General features: G+C 39.3%; 1 protein-coding gene across 1 annotated transcript in view; it reads right to left on the bottom strand.

The window, feature by feature from the left end:
• SCG5 (secretogranin V) overlaps positions 1–17,898 on the bottom strand; it is a 146,686-nt gene extending 128,788 nt beyond the window's left edge. Inside the window, exons 1-2 of the mRNA XM_053697968.1 lie at positions 17,859–17,898; positions 17,145–17,373 (exon numbers count right to left, since the gene is read on the bottom strand). Coding sequence (XP_053553943.1) covers positions 17,145–17,373; positions 17,859–17,876 — 247 coding nt within the window. The 5' untranslated portion in view covers positions 17,877–17,898. The remainder of the gene's footprint in view (positions 1–17,144; positions 17,374–17,858) is intronic.
• Between the last annotated feature and the right edge of the window lie 8,119 nt (positions 17,899–26,017).

The raw sequence follows: 26,017 nt of genomic DNA, 5'->3' as shown, positions 1-26,017 counted from the left end.
TTTTCAAAGATTGTGAACAGAATTGATCCAAATTTCTTTGAAAAAACGTAACCTGCCCCCTACCAGCTGAACTGGAATGAGGGCCGTACCTTCATGTGAACTTAGAAGCAGGCTTTGCCTTTCTAGCAGGCTTGGATTTATTCCAGACTGGAGATGGTTTCCAAACTGAAACTGCTCCTGAGGACGAAGGATCAGGCTTTTGTTCTTTGTTGAAACGAAAGGAACGAAAACGATTGTTAGCCCTGTTTTTACCTTTAGATTTTTTATCCTGTGGTAAAAAAGTCCCTTTCCCACCAGTAACAGTTGAAATAATAGAATCCAACTGAGAACCAAATAATTTGTTTCCCTGGAAAGAAATGGAAAGTAGAGTTGATTTAGAAGCCATATCAGCATTCCAAGTTTTAAGCCATAAAGCTCTTCTGGCTAAGATAGCTAGATTATTGTATGCAAATTATTATGACCCTGGGGAAGTCTCCCTATGGGTGATGGGGGAAACCAGACGTGGACTCCTTGCCCAGTGTGCTTAGAGGAATGTGGCTGCACCTCACTGACGAGGCCCATAGGAGGCCGAAACGATCGTCTGGGGTTGTCATGTTCCTTGTTCAGAGGAGAATTGCCTGGTATTTCGGGGCTGGACTGACCTTACTTGGCGGGATCAGACTGATATACTTCAGGAAAGTTTTCTTCTGTGAAAAGCACACTGGTCTAAAAGAGGCTGCTTCCGGGTGGTAAATCGCCATAGAACAAGCCACTGAGCTGTTGTTCGTTCCTGGTAGAGCGCTTCTCTCTTTGTATGCAAATTATTATGACCCTGGGGAAGTCTCCCTATGGGTGATGGGGGAAACCAGACGTGGACTCCTTGCCCAGTGTGCTTAGAGGAATGTGGCTGCACCTCACTGACGAGGCCCATAGGAGGCCGAAACGATCGTCTGGGGTTGTCATGTTCCTTGTTCAGAGGAGAATTGCCTGGTATTTCGGGGCTGGACTGACCTTACTTGGCGGGATCAGACTGATATACTTCAGGAAAGTTTTCTTCTGTGAAAAGCACACTGGTCTAAAAGAGGCTGCTTCCGGGTGGTAAATCGCCATAGAACAAGCCACTGAGCTGTTGTTCGTTCCTGGTAGAGCGCTTCTCTCTTTGTATGCAAATTATTATGACCCTGGGGAAGTCTCCCTATGGGTGATGGGGGAAACCAGACGTGGACTCCTTGCCCAGTGTGCTTAGAGGAATGTGGCTGCACCTCACTGACGAGGCCCATAGGAGGCCGAAACGATCGTCTGGGGTTGTCATGTTCCTTGTTCAGAGGAGAATTGCCTGGTATTTCGGGGCTGGACTGACCTTACTTGGCGGGATCAGACTGATATACTTCAGGAAAGTTTTCTTCTGTGAAAAGCACACTGGTCTAAAAGAGGCTGCTTCCGGGTGGTAAATCGCCATAGAACAAGCCACTGAGCTGTTGTTCGTTCCTGGTAGAGCGCTTCTCTCTTTGTATGCAAATTATTATGACCCTGGGGAAGTCTCCCTATGGGTGATGGGGGAAACCAGACGTGGACTCCTTGCCCAGTGTGCTTAGAGGAATGTGGCTGCACCTCACTGACGAGGCCCATAGGAGGCCGAAACGATCGTCTGGGGTTGTCATGTTCCTTGTTCAGAGGAGAATTGCCTGGTATTTCGGGGCTGGACTGACCTTACTTGGCGGGATCAGACTGATATACTTCAGGAAAGTTTTCTTCTGTGAAAAGCACACTGGTCTAAAAGAGGCTGCTTCCGGGTGGTAAATCGCCATAGAACAAGCCACTGAGCTGTTGTTCGTTCCTGGTAGAGCGCTTCTCTCTTTGTATGCAAATTATTATGACCCTGGGGAAGTCTCCCTATGGGTGATGGGGGAAACCAGACGTGGACTCCTTGCCCAGTGTGCTTAGAGGAATGTGGCTGCACCTCACTGACGAGGCCCATAGGAGGCCGAAACGATCGTCTGGGGTTGTCATGTTCCTTGTTCAGAGGAGAATTGCCTGGTATTTCGGGGCTGGACTGACCTTACTTGGCGGGATCAGACTGATATACTTCAGGAAAGTTTTCTTCTGTGAAAAGCACACTGGTCTAAAAGAGGCTGCTTCCGGGTGGTAAATCGCCATAGAACAAGCCACTGAGCTGTTGTTCGTTCCTGGTAGAGCGCTTCTCTCTTTGTATGCAAATTATTATGACCCTGGGGAAGTCTCCCTATGGGTGATGGGGGAAACCAGACGTGGACTCCTTGCCCAGTGTGCTTAGAGGAATGTGGCTGCACCTCACTGACGAGGCCCATAGGAGGCCGAAACGATCGTCTGGGGTTGTCATGTTCCTTGTTCAGAGGAGAATTGCCTGGTATTTCGGGGCTGGACTGACCTTACTTGGCGGGATCAGACTGATATACTTCAGGAAAGTTTTCTTCTGTGAAAAGCACACTGGTCTAAAAGAGGCTGCTTCCGGGTGGTAAATCGCCATAGAACAAGCCACTGAGCTGTTGTTCGTTCCTGGTAGAGCGCTTCTCTCTTTGTATGCAAATTATTATGACCCTGGGGAAGTCTCCCTATGGGTGATGGGGGAAACCAGACGTGGACTCCTTGCCCAGTGTGCTTAGAGGAATGTGGCTGCACCTCACTGACGAGGCCCATAGGAGGCCGAAACGATCGTCTGGGGTTGTCATGTTCCTTGTTCAGAGGAGAATTGCCTGGTATTTCGGGGCTGGACTGACCTTACTTGGCGGGATCAGACTGATATACTTCAGGAAAGTTTTCTTCTGTGAAAAGCACACTGGTCTAAAAGAGGCTGCTTCCGGGTGGTAAATCGCCATAGAACAAGCCACTGAGCTGTTGTTCGTTCCTGGTAGAGCGCTTCTCTCTTTGTATGCAAATTATTATGACCCTGGGGAAGTCTCCCTATGGGTGATGGGGGAAACCAGACGTGGACTCCTTGCCCAGTGTGCTTAGAGGAATGTGGCTGCACCTCACTGACGAGGCCCATAGGAGGCCGAAACGATCGTCTGGGGTTGTCATGTTCCTTGTTCAGAGGAGAATTGCCTGGTATTTCGGGGCTGGACTGACCTTACTTGGCGGGATCAGACTGATATACTTCAGGAAAGTTTTCTTCTGTGAAAAGCACACTGGTCTAAAAGAGGCTGCTTCCGGGTGGTAAATCGCCATAGAACAAGCCACTGAGCTGTTGTTCGTTCCTGGTAGAGCGCTTCTCTCTTTGTATGCAAATTATTATGACCCTGGGGAAGTCTCCCTATGGGTGATGGGGGAAACCAGACGTGGACTCCTTGCCCAGTGTGCTTAGAGGAATGTGGCTGCACCTCACTGACGAGGCCCATAGGAGGCCGAAACGATCGTCTGGGGTTGTCATGTTCCTTGTTCAGAGGAGAATTGCCTGGTATTTCGGGGCTGGACTGACCTTACTTGGCGGGATCAGACTGATATACTTCAGGAAAGTTTTCTTCTGTGAAAAGCACACTGGTCTAAAAGAGGCTGCTTCCGGGTGGTAAATCGCCATAGAACAAGCCACTGAGCTGTTGTTCGTTCCTGGTAGAGCGCTTCTCTCTTTGTATGCAAATTATTATGACCCTGGGGAAGTCTCCCTATGGGTGATGGGGGAAACCAGACGTGGACTCCTTGCCCAGTGTGCTTAGAGGAATGTGGCTGCACCTCACTGACGAGGCCCATAGGAGGCCGAAACGATCGTCTGGGGTTGTCATGTTCCTTGTTCAGAGGAGAATTGCCTGGTATTTCGGGGCTGGACTGACCTTACTTGGCGGGATCAGACTGATATACTTCAGGAAAGTTTTCTTCTGTGAAAAGCACACTGGTCTAAAAGAGGCTGCTTCCGGGTGGTAAATCGCCATAGAACAAGCCACTGAGCTGTTGTTCGTTCCTGGTAGAGCGCTTCTCTCTTTGTATGCAAATTATTATGACCCTGGGGAAGTCTCCCTATGGGTGATGGGGGAAACCAGACGTGGACTCCTTGCCCAGTGTGCTTAGAGGAATGTGGCTGCACCTCACTGACGAGGCCCATAGGAGGCCGAAACGATCGTCTGGGGTTGTCATGTTCCTTGTTCAGAGGAGAATTGCCTGGTATTTCGGGGCTGGACTGACCTTACTTGGCGGGATCAGACTGATATACTTCAGGAAAGTTTTCTTCTGTGAAAAGCACACTGGTCTAAAAGAGGCTGCTTCCGGGTGGTAAATCGCCATAGAACAAGCCACTGAGCTGTTGTTCGTTCCTGGTAGAGCGCTTCTCTCTTTGTATGCAAATTATTATGACCCTGGGGAAGTCTCCCTATGGGTGATGGGGGAAACCAGACGTGGACTCCTTGCCCAGTGTGCTTAGAGGAATGTGGCTGCACCTCACTGACGAGGCCCATAGGAGGCCGAAACGATCGTCTGGGGTTGTCATGTTCCTTGTTCAGAGGAGAATTGCCTGGTATTTCGGGGCTGGACTGACCTTACTTGGCGGGATCAGACTGATATACTTCAGGAAAGTTTTCTTCTGTGAAAAGCACACTGGTCTAAAAGAGGCTGCTTCCGGGTGGTAAATCGCCATAGAACAAGCCACTGAGCTGTTGTTCGTTCCTGGTAGAGCGCTTCTCTCTTTGTATGCAAATTATTATGACCCTGGGGAAGTCTCCCTATGGGTGATGGGGGAAACCAGACGTGGACTCCTTGCCCAGTGTGCTTAGAGGAATGTGGCTGCACCTCACTGACGAGGCCCATAGGAGGCCGAAACGATCGTCTGGGGTTGTCATGTTCCTTGTTCAGAGGAGAATTGCCTGGTATTTCGGGGCTGGACTGACCTTACTTGGCGGGATCAGACTGATATACTTCAGGAAAGTTTTCTTCTGTGAAAAGCACACTGGTCTAAAAGAGGCTGCTTCCGGGTGGTAAATCGCCATAGAACAAGCCACTGAGCTGTTGTTCGTTCCTGGTAGAGCGCTTCTCTCTTTGTATGCATAAGATAGCTAGAGACATAAACCTAACATCAACTCTAATAATATCAAAAATGGCATCACAGATAAAATTATTAGCATGCTGAAGAAGAATAATAATATCATGAGAATCACGATTTGCTACTTGTTGCGCTAGGGTTTCCAACCAAAAAGTTGAAGCTGCAGCAACATCAGCCAATGATTTAGCAGGTCTAAGAAGATTACCTGAACACAGATAAGCTTTTCTTAGAAAGGATTCAATTTTTCTATCTAAAGGATCCTTAAACGAGGTACCATCTGACGTAGGAATGGTAGTACGTTTAGCAAGGGTAGAAATAGCCCCATCAACTTTAGGGATTTTGTCCCAAAATTCTAACCTGTCAGGCGGAACAGGATATAATTGCTTAAAACGTTTAGAAGGAGTAAATGAATTACCCAATTTATCCCATTCTTTGGAAATCACTGCAGAAATAGCATTAGGAACAGGAAAAACTTCTGGAATAACCGCAGGAGCTTTAAAAACCTTATCCAAACGTATAGAATTAGTATCAAGAGGACTAGAATCCTCTATTTCTAAAGCAATTAGTACTTCTTTAAGTAAAGAGCGAATAAATTCCATCTTAAATAAATATGAAGATTTATCAGCATCAATCTCTGAGATAGAATCCTCTGAACCAGAAGAGTCCAAAGAATCAGAATGATGGTGTTCATTTAAAAATTCATCTGTAGAGAGAGAAGATTTAAAAGACATTTTACGTTTACTAGAAGGAGAAATAACAGACAAAGCCTTCTTTATGGATTCAGAAACAAAATCTCTTATGTTATCAGGAACATTCTGCACCTTAGATGTTGAGGGAACTGCAACAGGCAATGGTACATTACTAAAGGAAATATTATCTGCTTTAACAAGTTTGTCATGACAATTATTACAAACAACAGCTGGAGGAATAGCTACCAAAAATTTACAGCAGATACACTTAGCTTTGGTAGATCCAGCAGGCAGTGATTTTCCTGTAGTATCTTCTGGCTCAGATGCAACGTGAGACATCTTGCAATATGTAAGAGAAAAAACAACATATAAAGCAAAATAGATCAAATTCCTTATAAGACAGTTTCAGGAATGGGAAAGAATGCCAAATATCAAGCTTCTAGCAACCAGAAGCAAATGAAAAATGAGACTGAAATAATGTGGAGACAAAAGCGACGCCCATATTTTTTAGCGCCAAATAAGACGCCCACATTATTTGGCGCCTAAATGCTTTTGGCGTCAAAAATGACGCCACATCCGGAACGCCGACATCTTTGGCGCAAAATAACGTCAAAAAATGACGTAACTTCCGGCGACACGTATGACGCCGGAAACGGAAAAGAATTTTTGCGCCAAAAAAGTCCGCGCCAAGAATGACGCAATAAAATGAAGCATTTTCAGCCCCCGCGAGCCTAACAGCCCACAGGGAAAAAAGTCAAATTTTTGAGGTAAGAAAAATATGATAATTCAATGCATAATCCCAAATATGAAACTGACTGTCTGAAAATAAGGAAAGTTGAACATTCTGAGTCAAGGCAAATAAATGTTTGAATACATATATTTAGAACTTTATAAATAAAGTGCCCAACCATAGCTTAGAGTGTCACAGAAAATAAGACTTACTTACCCCAGGACACTCATCTACATGTTTGTAGAAAGCCAAACCAGTACTGAAACGAGAATCAGTAGAGGTAATGGTAAATATAAGAGTATATCGTCGATCTGAAAAGGGAGGTAAGAGATGAATCTCTACGACCGATAACAGAGAACCTTATGAAATAGACCCCGTAGAAGGAGATCACTGCATTCAATAGGCAATACTCTCTTCACATCCCTCTGACATTCACTGCACGCTGAGAGGAAAACCGGGCTCCAACTTGCTGCGGAGCGCATATCAACGTAGAATCTAGCACAAACTTACTTCACCACCTCCCTTGGAGGCAAAGTTTGTAAAACTGATTTGTGGGTGTGGTGAGGGGTGTATTTATAGGCATTTTAAGGTTTGGGAAACTTTGCCCCTCCTGGTAGGAATGTATATCCCATACGTCACTAGCTCATGGACTCTTGTTAATTACATGAAAGAAATGACGCCACATCCGGAACGCCGACACTTTTGGCGCAAAAAAACGTAAAAAAAATGATTAATTCATATGCATTATCCCAAATATGAAACTGACTGTCTGAAATAAGGAACGTTGAACATCCTGAGTCAAGGCAAATAAATGTTTGAACACATATATTTAGAACTTTATATAAAAGTGCCCAACCATAGCTTAGAGTGTCACAGAAAATAAGACTTACTTACCCCAGGACACTCATCTACAAGTAGTAGAAAGCAAAACCAGTACTGAAACGAGAATCAGTAGAGGTAATGGTATATATAAGAGTATATCGTCGATCTGAAAAGGGAGGTAAGAGATGAATCTCTACGACCGATAACAGAGAACCTATGAAATAGACCCCGTAGAAGGAGATCATTGAATTCAAACAGGCAATACTCTCCTCACATCCCTCTGACATTCACTGCACGCTGAGAGGAAAACCGGGCTCCAACCTGCTGCGGAGCGCATATCAACGTAGAATCTAGCACAAACTTACTTCACCACCTCCATAGGAGGCAAAGTTTGTAAAACTGATTTGTGGGTGTGGTGAGGGGTGTATTTATAGGCATTTGAGGTTTGGGAAACTTTGCCCCTCCTGGTAGGAATGTATATCCCATACGTCACTAATTCATGGACTCTTGCTAAACTAATTACATGAAAGAAAAAATCCACACCCAAAATAAAGTTTAAATCTTATAATGAAAAAAACTGAAATTATAAGCAGAAGAATCAAACTGAAACAGCTGCCTGAAGTACTTTTCTACCAAAAACTGCTTCAGAAGAAGAAAATACATCAAAATGGTAGAATTTAGTAAAAGTATGCAAAGAAGACCAAGTGGCTGCTTTGCAAATCTGATCAACTGAAGCTTCATTCCTATATGCCCAGGAAGTAGAAACTGACCTAGTAGAATGAGCTGTAATCCTTTGAGGCGGAGTTTTACCCGACTCGACATAGGCATGATGAAACAAAGATTTTAACCAAGATGCCAAAGAAATGGCAGAAGTCTTCTGACCTTTTCCTAGAACCAGAAAAGATAACAAATAGACTAGAAGTCTTTCGGAAATCCTTAGTAGCTTCAACATAATATTTCAAAGTTCTAACTACATCCAAAGAAGGCAACGACTTTTCCTTAGAATTCTTAGGATTAGGACACAATGAAGGAACCACAATTTCTCTACTAATGTTGTTAGAATTCACAACCTTAGGTAAAAATTTAAAAGAAGTTCGCAACACCGCCTTATCCTAATGAAAAATCAGAAAAGGAGACTCACAAGAAAGAGCAGATAATTCAGAAACTCTTCTAGCAGAAGAGATGGCCAAAAGAAACAAAACTTTCCAAGAAAGTAATTTAATGTCCAGCGAATGCATAGGTTCAAACGGAGGAGCTTGAAGAGCCCCCAGAACCAAATTCAAACTCCAAGGAGGAGAGATTGACTTAATAACAGGTTTTATACGAGCCAAAGCTTGTACAAAACAATGAATATCAGGAAGACTAGCAATCTTTCTGTGAAAAAGAACAGAAAGAGCAGAGATTTGACCTTTCAAGGAACTTGCAGACAAACCTTATCCAAACCATCCTGAAGAAACTGTAAAATTCTAGGAATTCTAAAAGAATGCCAAGAAAAAAGATGAGAAAAACACCAAGAAATGTAAATCTTCCAGACTCGATAATATATCTTCCTAGATACAGTTTTACGAGCCTGTAACATAGTATTAATCACAGAGTCAGAGAAACCTCTATGACTGAGAATCAAGCGTTCAATCTCCATACCTTCAAATTTAAGGATTTGAGAACCTGATGGAAAAAAGGACCTTGCGATAGAAGGTCTGGTCTTAACGGAAGAGTCCACGGTTGACAAGTGGCCATCCGGACAAGATCCGCATACCAAAACCTGTGAGGCCATGCTGGAGCCACCAGCAGAATAAACGAACGTTCCTTTAGAATCTTGGAAAAAGAACTATAGGCGGAAAGATATAAGCAGGATGATACTTCCAAGGAAGTGACAGTGCATCCACTGCTTCCGCCTGAGGATCCCTGGATCTGGACAGATACCTGGGAAGCTTCTTGTTTAGATGAGAAGCCATCAGATCTATTTCTGGAAGTCCCCATATTTGAACAATCTGAAGAAATACCTCTGGGTGAAGAAACCATTCGCCCGGATGTAGCGTTTGGCGACTGAGATAATCCGCTTCCCAATTGTCTATACCTGGGATACGAACCGCAGAAATTAGACAGGAGCTGGATTCCGCCCATACAAGTATTCGAGAGACTTCTTTCATAGCCAGAGGACTGTGAGTTCCTCCTTGATGATTGACATATGCCACGGTTGTGACATCGTCTGTCTAGAAACAAATGAACGACTCTCTCTTTAGAAGAGGCCACGACTGAAGAGCTCTGAAAATTGCACGGAGTTCCAAAAATGTTGATTGGTAATCTCGCCTCCTGAGATTCCCAAACCCCTTGTGCTGTCAGAAACCCCCATACAGCTCCCCAACCTGTCAGACTTGCATCTGTTGAGATCACAGTCTAGGTTGGAAGAATAAAAGAAGCCCCCTGAACTAAACGATGGTGGTCTGTCCACCACGTCAGAGAGTGTCGAACAATTGGTTTTAAAGATATTAATTGAGATATCTTTGTATAATCTCTGCACCACTGGTTCAGCATACAGAGCTGAAGAGGTCGCATGTGAAAACGAGCAAAGGGGATCGCGTCCAATGCAGCAGTCATAAGACCTAGAATTTCCATGCATAAGGCTACCGAAGGGAAAGATTGAGACTGAAGGTTTCGATAAGCTGAAACCAATTTCAGACGCCTCTTGTCCGTCAGAGACAGAATCAAGAACACTGAATCTATCAGGAAACCTAAAAAGGTTACCCTTGTCTGAGGAATCAAACAAACTTTTTGGTAAATTGATCCTCCAACCATGTTCTTGAAGAAACAACACTTATAAAAGACTGGAAAGGTTCTTTCTAGTGAAAAAGAGCAAAGGGAATTGAATCCAATGCTGTGGCCATAAGACCTAAAACTTCTATGCATATATAGCAACTGAAGGAAATAATAGAGACTAAAGGTACCGATAGACGGAACCCAATAACATTATCCCTTGTCTGATAGAGACAAGGACAGTGACACAAACTATCTGGAAACCTAAAAAAGGTGACCCTTGTGTGAGGAATCAAGAGCTTTTGAAAAGAAGATCCTCTAACTATGTCCTGAAGAGTAAGTGAATCATATGAGATTCCGCATCCTCAGAAAATAATCTGAATGAAAACAGAAAAATGAAAATATGCATTTATTGTATCTAATGAAAACAAATAATGCTATCAATGACCATAAAAAGGCAAAATAGTTTGAATAAAACTCCAAAACCCGGTTCCTCAAAAGGAACTGGAAGAAATACCCCAGAAGATTCCAGGTCTGAGCAGCGCTTGAACCCCATGGGTGCCCAGCCATGCTTCAACAGTACCCAAAATATATAGGACAGAAACACAGTTAAAGAAAGTGTTAGCCTTACTGGAATAAAATCAAAGAAATTTGGACAAAATAAATTTCAAAGAAGCCTTAACCTGCCCCTTACCAGCCAAGCTGGAATACGGCACGTACATCGCAAAATTAGGGAGCTGATTTCGAATTCCAATTATAGACATGTTACTTGGGAAAGAACTCAGGAATTCGTTCCTTAATAAGAACAACCAAACCAGTATAAGCTTAAAGTTTTAGTCTTAGAACTCAACCTTGAAGCCCAGAGTAACAGTTAAGAATTGAATCCAATTATAAAACAAATAATTGATTATCTTAGAACAAAAGAAATATGGATTTTTTTTTTTTTTTTTAAAAATCACAAAATTCTTCTAGCTAAAAAAGCTAAAGACATAGATTAACCCTCATTTGCGAAAATATTCAATAAAATGAAGACACAAATGAAATTATTAGCATGATAGTCCAGTTTAAAGGACCAGCCAATACAGTGGACTTGCATAATCAATAAATGCAAAACAACAAGACAAATGCAACAGCACCTAGTCTAGTAAATGCTGTCCCTTTAAGAATGCTAAAATAAATCATAATCTGATACTTGATCTTAAAGTAAACAGAGAAAATGAAGCAATTGCAATATCCAAATAAATCACAGGACCAAGAAAAGTACCTGAAACTAAATAATTTTCCATAAATAAGATACAACTATCTAAAGGAAAATAAATACTATTTTGCTATAGAAACAATAGCATAATTAGTAGAATTAGAGATAGCCCCAATAAATTGGAGAACCATCCAAATTGAGATTAACTGCTGGCAAAGAATATAGTTTAAAACCTTTGAAGAAGGAATAAAAGAAAATTCTCAGCCTATTCCATTCCCTAGTATAGGGAATTGGAAAGAAAACCTCTGAAAACACAGAAGAAATAAATAGGCAGAAATAGTGTCAGCTAGTCTTAAAGAACTAGTTACCTTAATATCCAAAATAATCAACACCTTTTCAACAAAGAACAAATGTACTTTAATAATAGAAAATAATAAAAAAGTAGATTTGTTAGTGTCAATATCTGATGAAGAAAATTTCTGAAAGAGAAAAAAACATCATCAGAGAAGGATAAATCAGTATGTTGTTGGTCATTTGAAACTTCAATAATTAAAAAAGAAGTGAAAAAGACCTAAAAAATTTATTAGAAGGCACGAAGTCAGACAAATCCTTTAACATAGAATCAGAAAAATATTTCTTATAAGTCTTCTAAATATTTCTTGTAAGAAAAGAAAATATATAAAGCATAAATACTAATGGATTCCGCATGTTAAAGTATAACATAATAACTTATTACAAACCATAGCTAAAGATAAACATTTATAACATTTAAAATAAATGAACTTAGCTTTGGTAGAACTGAAACTCAGTTAAGTGTTTTTCCAGAAGTGGCTTCTGATTCAGAGTCCATCTGAGACATCTTGCCATATGTAATAGAAAAAACAACATATAAAGCAAAATTGATCAAATTCCTTAAATGACAGTTTCAGGAATGGGAAAAAAATGCCAATGAACAAGCTTCTAGCAACCAGAAGCAATAAATAATGAGACTTAAATATTGTGGAGACAACAATGACGCTCGAATTTTTTAGCGCCAAAAAAGCCGCCCACATTATTTGGCGCCTAAATGCTTTTGGCGCCAAAAATGGCGCCACATCCGGTAACGCCGACATTTTTGACGCAAAAACGTCAAAAAAATGACGCAACTTCCGGCGACACGTATGACGCCGGAAATGACAAGAAAATTTTTGCGCCAAGAAAGTCCACGCCAAGAATGACGCAATAAAATGAAGCATTTTCAGCTCCCGCGAGCCTAACAGCCCACAGGAAAAAAAGTCAAATTTTAAGGTAAGAAAAAATTGATTATTCATATGCATTATCCCAAATATGAAACTGACTGTCTGAAAATAAGGAACGTTGAACATCCTGAATCAAGGCAAATAAATGTTTAAACACATATATTTAGAACTTTATATAAAAGTGCCCAACCATAGCTTAGAGTGTCACAGAAAATAAGACTTACTTACCCCAGGACACTCATCTACATGTAGTAGAAAGCCAAACCAGTACTGAAACGAGAATCAGCAGAGGTAATGGTATATAAATAAGAGTATATCGTCGATCTGAAAAGGGAGGTAAGAGATGAATCTCTACGACCGATAACAGAGAACCTATGAAATAGACACCGTAGAAGGAGATCATTGAATTCAAATAGGCAATACTCTCTTCACATCCCTCTGACATTCACTGCACGCTGAGAGGAAAACCGGGCTCCAACCTGCTGCGGAGCGCATATCAACGTAGAATCTAGCACAAACTTACTTCACCACCTCCACAGGAGGCAAAGTTTGTAAAACTGATTTGTGGGTGTGGTGAGGGGTGTATTTATAGGCATTTTGAGGTTTGGGAAACTTTGCCCCTCCTGGTAGGAATGTATATCCCATACGTCACTAGCTCATGGAGTCTTGCTAATTACATGAAAGAAACGTTCTTTATATATATGCAAACGTTTTACATACTAAGCCATAATAGAAAGTAATATGAATATTACCCTTTACTGCAAGCATGATGCCAGTCGTTTATTAAATCACTGCAATCAGGCTTACCTTAAATATATCAGGCACTGTCAGCATTTTCTAGTTCTTATCATCCTCTAGAAAAAAATATACTGAACATACCTCAGGGCAGTTAATTCTGCAGGCCGTTCCCCCAGCTGAAGTTTCCCCATACTCTTCAGTTATGTGTGAGAACAGCAGTGGACCTTAGTTACAACCTGCTAATATCATCAAAAACCTCAGGCAAAACTCTTCTTCTAATTTCTGCCTGAGGTAAAAAACAGTACAACGCCGGTACCGTTTAAAAATAACAAACTTTTGATTGAAGATAAACTACACTAATTCACCACACTAATTCACCACATCTCTCGATACTTCCCTTGTCGAGAGCTGCAAGAGAATGACTGGCGGTGGCAGTTAAGGGAGGAGCTATATAGACAGCTCTGCTGTGGGTGATCCTCTTGCAGCTTCCTGTTGGGAAGGAGAATATCCCACAAGTAATGGATAAATCCGTGGACTGGATACACCTTACAAGAGAAAACTATTTATGTAAATATGAATGCATTTTTTTTATAAGGGTTACAGGTATATGGTATATGACAAGGTGTTTGAATAGAAATGGCTATATTGTGTGTGTGTGTATATATATATATATATATATATATATATATATATATATATATATAAAACCAAATATAGTGGTAAGTCCAGCACTTTCTTGGGTACCCCTTCACTGGGTATAGCTTCTAGTAGGTTTACCTTTGCAGTGCACGTTTGCCTGGGAGGTCTGCCATGCTCCCATATATAATTCCCAAAGTAGACATTGGCAACAGCACTTTTCTTTAAAACACTTCTTCTTTATTAAAGTAATATTTTAGGATAAAATACAGCGACGTTTCGAGCCTCCAGCGTCGCTGTATTTTATCCTAAAATGTTACTTTAATAAAGAAGAAGTGTTTTAAAGAAAAGTGCTGTTGCCATTGTCTACTTTGGGAATTATATATATATATATATGTAAGTTTAAATATGTCTATGGGTGTAAAAATAATTTTTATTCAATTTTAATATTAATACTATGTATTTACTGTACAAATTTTACATTCCAATGTTCTTCACATAGTATAAAATGTTCTTTTTATTTTTAAATATACCTGTATTTTTCTATATATATATCTATACCTGTAGATATTCATATAGATATTTAGGTATATATATATATATATATATATATATATATATATATATATATATATATATATAAATATATATATATATATATATATATATATATATATATATATATACTGTATATATACTGCTCTTTACTATATACTGAGAATGCCATGTATTCTATTCTGAAAAGCTATTTGCCAGCAATAGGTTTATAGATGTATTACTTTATTTGCCAGCAATAGGTTTATAGATGTATTACTTTATTTGCCAGCAATAGGTTTATAGATGTATTACTTTATTTGCCAGCAATAGGTTTATAGATGTATTACTTTATTTGCCAGCAATAGGTTTATAGATGTATTACTTTATTTGCCATCAATAGATTTACTTTCCTTTGTCTTTTATTTCATTTTAATTTTTTTATTATTTTCTGATCAGTGTGAAGCTTTCTGATGCAGGCAGTTCTTGTTATCAGCTAGTAATTGGGTGCTCCACTAAAAGAAGCAAACAATTATAAATAAATAAATAAATACAATAAGCTTTGTAATTTATTTATTATTTATTATTATTATTATTTATTATTTTTACAGATTTTTATAATTCTCAGTGGAATTATTTTTTCGGAGAGAGCACAGAAGTAATCTGTACTATATTATACTACCAGATTTGGGGTTTTCTTGTGGCAAGATATAAATTATAGATTTGGCAAATTAAAAATGGCAAAAAGATATAATAATGTTGAGGAGGCATACGGAATTGTTAATGATACAGACTCTGATACTGACCCCCTGAATCAGAATACCATCCTTATTCAGACAGTGAGGAAACAAGTGACACTGATGCCCCACAAAAAAACCAAGGCTCGATCTCCACAAGAGCAATTTGAGTCTCGAGGTGACAATTTAATTTGGAATCCCCCTCATTTTTATAGCCCTGAAATTCCTGATTTTACCAAGTCTGCTGGTATCATTGAAGACATAACTAATTTTAAACTAGTAGACTTTTTAAAACTATTTTTGTTAGATGCTGTATTAGAAGAAATGCTTGCCAAACTAATCTTTACGCAGAGCAGTGCTTGGCCCTGAGTTTCAGAGAGAAACTCAAGGTTTGTGAAAAGGTTAATGATTTTTTTTTTCTATGATTGTATTTTGCCTGCCAAATGGTTTCATGAAATTTGCCAAAATGGGTCTAGATCACTACCTTGGGTTGTGTTCTTTATAAGTATTTATAGTTTTGGGGGTCAGTTTTGAGAATTCTAGCCAAAATGTCATTCCAAATGGGCCCTTTGTCTTAATGGGGCCGATTTAACATGCTGCGAATGCAGCTGTTTCCGCGCAAGCCTTCAGGCTCGCCGGAAACATAAGTTAAGAAACAGTTGTCATAAGACAGCTACTCCTTAACTCGTCTGCCACCTCTGAGGTGGTGGACAGCAATCATCCCAAACAGATAGGATCGGAATGATTGACACCCCCTGCTAGCAGCCTATTGGCTGCGAATGTGCAGGGGGCGGAATTCTAGAGAAACACTTGTGCAATTTTAAATGCCAACAGCGTTTGCTGTCAGCATTTAGAGATGTTGTGCAGACATGATCCGCTACAGCGGATCATGTCCGGCCGACATTTGTTAAAGGGACACTGTACCCAAATTTTTTCTTTCATGATTCAGATAGAGCATGCAATTTTAAGCATCTTTCTAATTTACTCCTATTGTCAAATTTTCTTTATTCTCTTGGTATCTATATTTGAAAAGGAAGAATTTAAGTTTAGATGCCGGCCCATTTTTGGTGAACAACCTGGGTTGTCCTTGCTGATTGGACAGCACCAATAAACAAGTGCTGTCCATGGTTCTGAACCACAAATTGGCTGGCTCCTTAGCTTAGATGTCTTCTTTTTCAAATAAAGAAGGCAAGAGAACGAAGAAAAATTGATAATAGGAGTAAATTAGAAAGTTGCTTAAAATTGCTTGCTCTATATGAACCACAAAAGAAAAAAATTGGCTTCAGTGTCCCTTTAAATTGGCCCCAATGTATCTAAAAATTCTTTCAGAAGTGTGGTTCGCAGGTGCAATTAGCGGCCTTCTGATCACCAAAAGCAATGGTAAACCCATAAATGTCTGCTAATTCTGAACACAGAAGATCCTAGAGAAGCTTTTCCAAGCATTTGTCTTATGACTGCACAAGTTATGTGTAATTTTCAGTGAGAACCCCAAAATTTGTGAAAAAGTTAATGATTTTTTTTATATGATCGAATTTTGCATACATCTGACTAGACCAATACTTTTGGTTCTGCTATATCAAATGAGAGTTACCTCATTGCATCATATTAGAACCTTGTATATATAGCCGCAGATTAAAACCTTAAAATTACCAGAAATAATGCAAAATATATGTGTGGTCTTAGCTGAATCAAGATGCCAATTAACACATTTTGCGATTTTATTTTTTTACAGCTAGAAAGCTACAGGTTTTTGGGGCAAGTGTTGGTTAATATTTGATATACTTTTTTTTTTTTTTTTTACTTTTTTGGATAAAAAAGGCTTTATTTCTGTTTAAATGAAATGATGGAAAAATGCTAAAAATTCTCCTGTACTTTGAGCAAGCTTTTCTCTAAAATTCCCGGTAGTGAAAGGGTTAAAGCCCTTGAAGTCCTGAAGTTAGTGCCTGTTGTGTTTTGTTTGCATGGAATTTACTTTCATCTTATAATACATGTCACTTATTATCTGATCCTTTGGTTTATTTGCAGAGGTTTATTTGCGGAGCAATGTGTATCGGATAGTCCCCATGTTGCCTTATTGCCCCTCATACCTTCAATGCTCTGTGGCCCCACAAGGTTCATGGCTTGGTGTGCTGGATACTCCACTCTGGGCTGAGCGATGCCCAGCTCTTCCATCACCCCATGAAGAAGACGCTGGATATCTGCTTCTGACACATGATCCTGTGTCCTGGAGCTGTGACCAGAAGATGGTGTAAGAATGTAGGCCACCAAGATGACAAGGTGACCAGTCAGTTTTATGCTGGTGATGCCCATCCTACCCTGTTGGAGACATAAATACAGGAGGTTTACATGACTGATCTTTGTATGTCTTCCTAGGGATGGGAAATACCTATTATGCACTCTTTCAATCTTTCTCTCTCTCTCTCTCTATATATATATATATATATATATATATATATTTTTTTTTTATTTATACATATATATACTGGTTTGATCTTGCTGCATCTGTTGTTGCTAGAAGACTTTATAAGCCTTACAGCTACTCAAATGGCAGCCACAGATAATCGTGCCTGCCAGCTGTCAACAAAAACCATATGCCAAAATATGCCATACACAGCATCTAATTCTTCCCAGCTCCAAAACAAATGTTAAATAAAAACATTACCCTTTTTGTGTTATCTGTTTTGTGAGAATTTCTGTTGTACACAAATATCCTGTCCAGTCCAGTAATTAAATGGTTAACACAAGTATTCCATATAGATAAACACACACAAGACACAGAAAAAGCGCAGCACTGCCATTACCTGCACAGCTAACAGCATCTAATGAATTAGTGACTCCCAAACATGGCAGCTGTGATAGGAAGAAAGAGAGGAGGAGACACTGGGAGCAGCAGTGGTGGGGGCAGGCAGAGCTATTGCTGGGAATGGAAGGTTATCATAGGGGAGGGACAGGTGCTGAATGATGATGGCACAGGGAGGATGGAGAGAAGGATGGACAGGTGCAGAGGGATGGACATATATTAGGGGAGGGAGAGAATGATGTGATAAAGAGAGCAGTAGTGATGGAAAGGGAAACACAGCATCAGCAAATGATATAGAGAGACTGATACACAGGGGCAGAGAAAGAACAGCAGAAGGGAGGTACAGAGTGATGATGTGCACAGGGACAACAGTGGTACCAAGGAAACCTAATAGAACAGGCACTGGGACTAGTGAAGAAGGATGGAAGAAGCAGAGATAGTGAGAGAGACTAACACACAGCAGTGGGATTGGACAGGATCCCGGGAATGACAAAAATATATAGAAAAGAGATACTCATGGCTAGACAGAGAGGGAGAAAGAGAGTAAAAACTGAGAAAGAATGAGATACAGTGAGAGGGGAAGAGAGAGAGAGAGAAATAGGGGGTTGGAGACAGCACATAAAGAAAAAAGAGAAATGAAGAGAAAAGTAGCAATACTGATGAGAATGCAAAGAGTGACATCAAATATACAGAGAGCAGATATTAATAGCTAAAGACTAAGAGGTAGGTAGGCAAAGAGAGAAAAAAGAGATGGAAAGAGAAAAAAAAATAGAAATAGAGAGAAGACAAAAATAATAACAGAGCACTAGGGGAAAAGGTAGGGAGGGGACAGAGCACACAAGGGCTACTAAAGTCAAAAGTAATTTTTCATGATTCAGATAGGGTACACAATTAAAAAAAAAAAAAAGATAGTTATCCCTTTATTACCCATTCCCCAGTTTTGCATAACCAACACAGTAATATATTAATACACTTTTTACCTCTGTGATTACCTTGTATCTAAGCCTCTGCAGACTGCCCCCTTATTTCAGTTCTTTTGACAGACTTGCATTTTAGCCAATCAGTGCTGACTCCTAGGCAACTCCACGTGCGTGAGCACAATGTTATCTATATGGCACACATGAACTAATACCCTCTAGTTGTGAAATATTGTCAAAATGCATTCAGATACGATGCGTCCTTCAAGGGCTAAGAAATTAGCATATGCGACTACTTAGGTTTATCCTTCAACTAAGAATACCAAGAGAATAAAGCAAAATTGATGATAAAAGTAAATGGGAAAGTTGTTTAAAATCACATGCCCTATCTAAATCATGAAAGTTTATTTTTTGACTGGACTGTCCCTTTAATTATAAAATTGTGCACAGCCATTTTATAGGCACACTTTCTGAGGCATTCGCTCCTACTGAGTTCACAGTGTATACATATATGAGACTGTGCTTCACTTATGGTTGTCACATGATATGGGGGCAGGGAAATGTAAAGACATTTTCATAATTGTCAGGAAAAAAATGTTATTTGCAGTGTCTTTTTATTATACAACTGCACTGTATTTAATTGTCTATTAGTCCAAAATATTAAAACGTTTATATAGCCGAATTTCATATGAGCCATAGCAAAAGAAATATTGAAAATTTATAAATACTGACTCAAAATTTTAAGACTAAACCAAGTGCTGCAAATTGGAAAATGTGGAGGTGACAACGTCATCATAGGAGGAACATGCATTGTGCCTCTTAACGCACATAATAGTTCTGCTGGACAGCACTAGTCATGTTCATCCCTGTGTAACTCATAACTGTCCAAGTTAACATGACTGAGCTGGCAGTGGCGTAACTACAAGGGTCTCAGAAGTCTCAGTTGAGACATGGGGGCCGATTTACTAACAGTCAGACGGACATGATTCGTGTAGCGGATCATGTCCGCCCGACATCACTAAATGCCGACAGCATATGCTGTTGGCATTTAACCTTTGCACAAGCAGTTCTGGTGAACTGCTTGTGCAATGCCGCCTCCTGCAAATTCGCAGCCAATCGGCCGTTAGCAGGGGGTGTCAATCAACCCGATCGGATTGGATTGATTGCTGTCCGCCGCCTCAGAGGTGGCAGACTAGTTAAGGAGCAGCGGTCTTAAGACTTCTGCTTCTTAACTCCTGTTTCCAGTGAGCCATTCGGCCCCCAAGTTCTCAACTTTGGGTGGCCCATCTGGCCCTGCAACCAGCATTGGTTTTGCTACAGGGGGGTCTAACGACCTCGGTTTCATCTTCATCATATTTGGCCCCTCTATGTACCATGCATGTATGTACTGTGTAAACAGGCATCACAGCATAGGAAAAGTCTATAGATTTGTATGGATATTTGCCTTTACCAATATAGTGGCAGTGTTTCCAAGAAAGCCACAGACCTCTGTGCTGTCCCTGTATGAGAGGGACAGTCCTAATTCTGAGCTCCATCTTGCTGTCCCTCTGAAACAGCCACATGTCCTGATTCAGAAAATGTTCCTTAGCTCCACCCACAGACCACTCAGACACACCCACAAATCATTCATGCCCACCAATTAATCCCCTGCTCCCCTCAACCACCTGAGTCCCTAATACCTAGCAACAAATGTTGCGAGGTATGAGTCATCACAATGTGGCCACCATATTTGTACAAAAAGACTGCATAAGTGCAGTCTAACCAAGAGGAAAGCACAACTCACAATCTCAGAGAAGCAGATCATCTTGCTCCTATGTGTATGCAGGCCCAGCTTCTGTTCCTTTAGAAACAGATGAAAAGGGCACTGTTGAAATAAGGGGCCCTATCAGAGTCTTTGCCCTGGGGCACAGTGAGGTTTAGTTATGCCTCTGCAAGGTAGCAACCCTATCCGGCCTAAAGTTAGATAACCCTGCTCTAATTTAACCTCAGCTGTCAAATGCATAGATGGGTCTCAGCTCCCTAGCAACAACATCATGCACCTATGTGCTTCACATAAAAGGACATTAAAGCCATTTCTATTCATGCATAAGAAACTTTATTGCAAATATCTGCATACAAAATAAATACTTTAAAAAAATTTAAAAACATAATTTAAGTAAGAACTTACCTGATAAATTCATTTCTTTCATATTAGCAAGAGTCCATGAGCTAGTGACGTATGGGATATACATTCCTACCAGGAGGGGCAAAGTTTCCCAAACCTTAAAATGCCTATAAATACACCCCTCACCACACCCACAATTCAGTTTAACGAATAGCCAAGAAGTGGGGTGATAAGAAAGGAGCGAAAGCTTCAAAAAAATAAGGCATTGGAATAATTGTGCTTTATACAAAAAAATCATAACCACCACAAAAAAGGGTGGGCCTCATGGACTCTTGCTAATATGAAAGAAATGAATTTATCAGGTAAGTTCTTACATAAATTATGTTTTCTTTCATGTAATTAGCAAGAGTCCATGAGCTAGTGACGTATGGGATAATAAATACCCAAGATGTGGAACTTCCACGCAAGAGTCACTAGAGAGGGAGGGATAAAAATAAAGACAGCCAATTCCGCTGAAAAATGAATCCAGTACCCAAATCAAAAAAGTTTCAAGTTTTATAATGAAAAAAACTGAAATTATAAGCAGAAGAATCAAACTGAGACAGCTGCCTGAAGTACCATTCTACCAAAACTGCTTCTAAAGAAGAGAAAACATCAAAATGGTAGAACATAGTAAAAGTATGCAAAGAACACCAAGTCATTGCTTTGCAAATCTGATCAACAGAAGCTTCATTCTTTAAAAAGCCCAGGAAGTAGAAACTTACCTAGTAGAATGAGCCGTAATCCTCCGAGGCGGAAATCCAACCGACTACAAATAAGCATGATGAATCAAAAGTTTAAGCAAGATGCCAAATAAATGGCAGAAGCTTTTTGACCTTCCTAAAACCAGAAAAGATAAAAAATAGATTAGAAGTCTATCTGAAATCTGAATAGAAAGAAAGAATCTCACCAAAGAAGTCTTAGGAAAAGAATAATTCCTCCCTAATGTTTGTTAGAATTTACAACTTTAGGTAAGAATTGAAATGAGGACAGCAAAAACCACCTTTTCCTGATGAAAAAAATCAGAAAAAAGAGATTCACAAGAAAGAACCGATAATTCAAAAGCTGTTCTAGCTGAAGAGATGTCCAAAAAGAACAATACTTTCCATGAAAGTAATTAATGTCCAGAGCAAGCATATGCTCAAATAGAAGAGCCTGAAAAACCTTCAGAACCCAATTAAGACTCCAAGGAGGAGAAATTGGCTTAATGACAGGTTTGATACGAATCAAAACCTGAAAAAAATGATGAATATCAGGAAGTAACACTGCCTTATCCTGATGAAAAATCAGAAAAAGATATTCACAAAAAAGAGCAGATAACTCAAAAATTCTTCTAGCAGAAGAAATAACCAAAAGGAACAATACTTTTCCAAGAAAGTAATTTAATGTTCAGACAATGCATAGTTTCAAAACGGAGGAGCCTGTAAAGCCCTCAGCACCAAATTGAGACTCCAAAGAGGAGAGATTGAATTAATGACAGGCTTGATACGGACCAAAGCCTGAACAAAACAATGAATATCAGGATGATTAGCAATCTTTCTGTGAAAAAAGAACAGAAAGAGTAGAGATTTGTCCTAACAAGAACTGCAGACAAAACCATATCCAAACCAACCTGAAAAAAATAATAAAATTCTATGAATTTTAAAAGAATGCCAAGAAAAGTAGGTCTTCCAGACTCAATAATAAATCTTTCTAGAGACAGATTTACGAGCCTGAAACCAAGCGTTCAATCTCCATCCCTTCAAATTTAATGATTTGAGATCCTGATGGAAAAAATGGGCCTTGAGAAAGAAGGTCTGGTTTAAACGGAAGTGTCCAAGGTTGGCAACTGGCCATCCGAATGAAATCCGCATACCAAAACCTGAGAGGCCATGCTGGAGCCACCAGCATAACAAACAAATACTCCATAAGAATTTTGGAAATCACTTTGGAAGAAGAACTAGAGGCGGAAAGAAATAGGCAAAAAGATAATTTCCAAAGAAATGTCAATGCATACACTACTTCCGCCTGAGGATCCCCGGACCTGAATAGGCCCCTGGGTAGTTCTTTATTCAGATGAGATGCCAACAGATCTATTTCTAGAAATGCTCACATCTGAAAAATTGAAAAACATATCTGGGTATGAGAGACCATTCTCCCGGATGTAAAGCTTGATTAACAGAGATAATCCGCTTCCCAAATATCTATACCTGGGAAAAAAACCACAGAATTTAGATAGGAGCTGGATTTAGCCTAAGCTAATATCCGAAACACTTCTGTCACAGCCTAAGGACTGATAGTCCTACCCTGATGATTGACATACACCATAGTTGTGATATTGTCTGAAAAACAATAAAACGTCTCTTCCTCAAAAAGAAACTAACTGAAAAACTCTGAGAAAACACGGAGTTCTAAAATATCAAATGGTAATCTCGCCTCCTGAGATTTCCAAACCCCTTGTGCTGACAGAGATCCTCAGACAGCCTCCCAACCAAAAAGACTCACATCTGTAGAGATCATGGTCCAGGTTGAAAGAAACGAAGAGACCTGTAGAACTAAATGATGGTTATCTTAACCACCAAATCAAGAGAGATAAATATTAGGATTTGAAGATTTAAAATGCGAAATCCTAGAATCCCTGCACCATAATTCAGCATAAAAGACTGGAAAGGTTCTTTCTATTGAAAATGAGCAAAGGGAATTGAATCCAATGCTGTGGCCATAAGACCTAAAACTTCTATGCATATATAGCAACTGAAGGAAATAATAGAGACTAAAGGTACCGACAGACGGAACCCAATAAAATTGTCTCTTGTCTGATAGAGACAAAGACAGTGACACAAACTATCTGGAAACCTAAAAAAGGTGACCCTTGTGAGTGGAATCAAGAGCTTTTGAAAAAAAGATCCTCTAACTATGTCCTGAAGAACAAAGTGAATCATATGAGATTCCGCTTCCTCAGAAAATAATCTGAATGAATACAGAAAAAATATGCATTTATTGTATCTAAAGAAAACAAATAATGCTATCACTGACCAAAAAAAGGCAGAATAGTTTGAATAAAAACTCCAAAACCCAGTTCCTAAAAATGGAACTGGAAGAAATACCCCAGAAGATTCCAGGTCTGAGCAGCGCTTGAACCCCACGGGTGACCAGCCATGCTTCAACAGTACCCAAAATAAATAGGATCGAAACACACTTAAAGAAAGTGTTAGCCTTACTGGAATAAAATCAAAGAAATTTGGACCGAATAGAACCAAATAAATTTCAAAAAAGTCTTAACCTGCCCCTTGCCAGCCAAGCTGGAATACGGCACATACATCGCAATTTAAGGGAGCTGATTTCGAACGGAAAAAATTTCCAATTAAAAACATGTTACTTGGGAAAGAATTCAGGAATTCATTCCATAATAAGAACAACCAAACTAGTATAAGCTTAAAGTTTTAGTCTTAGAACTCAATCTTGAAGCCCAGAGTAACAGTTAAGAATTGAATCCAATTATAAAACAAATAATTGATTATCTTAGAACAAAAGAAATATGGATTTTTAGAAATCACAAAATTCTTCTAGCTCAAACAGCTAAAGACATAGATTAAACCTCATTTGCTAAAATATTCAATAAAATGAAGACACAAATGAATTTATTAGCATGATAGTCCAGTTAAAGGACCAGACAATACAGTGGACTTGCATAATCAATAAATGCAAAACAACAAGACAAATGCAACAGCACCTAGTCTAGTAAATTTTGTCCCTTTAACAATGCTTAAATAAATCATAATCTGATACTTGAACTTAAAGTAAACAGAAAAAAATGAAGCAATTGCAACATCCAAATAAATCATAGGTCCAAGAAAAGCACTTGAAACTAAATAATTTTCCATAAATAAGATACAACCATCTAAAGGAAAATAAATACTATTTTGCTATAGAAACAATAGCATAATTAGTAGGAGTAGAGATAGCCTCAATAAATTGGAGAACCCTCCAAATTGAATTAAACTGCCGGCAAAGAGTATAGTTTAAAACCTTTGAAGAAGGAATAAAAGAAAATTCTCAGCCTATTCCATTCCCTAGTATAAGGAATTGGAAAAAAATAAGCAGAAATAGTGTTAGCTAGTCTTGAAAAAGAACTAGTTACCTTAATGTAAAATAATAAACACCTTTTCAACAAAGAACAAATGTACTTTAATAAAAAAGTAGATTTGTTAGTGTCAATATCTGATGAAGAAAATTCTGAATGAGAAAAAACATCATCAGAGAAGGATAAATCAGTATGTTGTTGGTCATTTGAAACTTCAATAATAAAAAAAGAAGTTTGAAAAAGACCTAAAAATTTTATTAGAAGGCACAAAGTCAGACAAAGCCTTTAAAATAGAATCAGAAAAATATTTCTTAAAAATCTTCTAAATATTTCTTGTACATAAGATGTAAAAAGAATGGCAATATATAAAGCATAAATACTAATGGATTCTGCATGTAAAAGTTTATCATGATAACCTATTACAAACCATAGCTAAAGATAAACATTCATAATATTTAAAATAAATGAACTTAGCTTTGGTAGGACTGAACTCAGTCAAGCGTTTTTCCAGAAGTAGCTTCTGATCCAGGGTCAATCTGAGACATCTTGCAATATGTAATAGAAAAAACAACATATAAAGCAAAATCTATCAAATTCCTTAAATGACAGTTTCAGCAATGGGAAAAAATGTCAATGAACAAGCTTCTAGCAACCAGAAGCAAATAAACAATGAGACTTAAATAATGTGGAGATAATAATGACGCCCATATTTTTTAGCGCCAAAAAAGACGCCCACATTATTAGGCGCCTAAATGCTTTTGGCGCCAAGAATGACGCCACATCCGGCAACGCCGACATTTTTGGCAAGTACGACGCTGGAAATGACAAAGAATTTTTTTTGCGCCAAAAAAATCTGCGCCAAGAATGACGCAATAAAATGGAGCATTTTCAGCCCTCGCGAGCCTAACAGCCCACAGGAAAAAGTCAAATTTAAGGTAAGAAAATTTTTTATTATTCAAATGCATTATCCCAAATAATGAAACTGACTGTCTGAAATAAGGAATATTGAACATCCTGAATCAAGGCAAATAAATGTT

Source organism: Bombina bombina, chromosome 1 (genome assembly GCF_027579735.1).
Source record: "Bombina bombina isolate aBomBom1 chromosome 1, aBomBom1.pri, whole genome shotgun sequence".
Classification (NCBI taxonomy): domain Eukaryota; kingdom Metazoa; phylum Chordata; class Amphibia; order Anura; family Bombinatoridae; genus Bombina; species Bombina bombina.
This window is presented reverse-complemented; position numbering and strand designations above follow the sequence as displayed.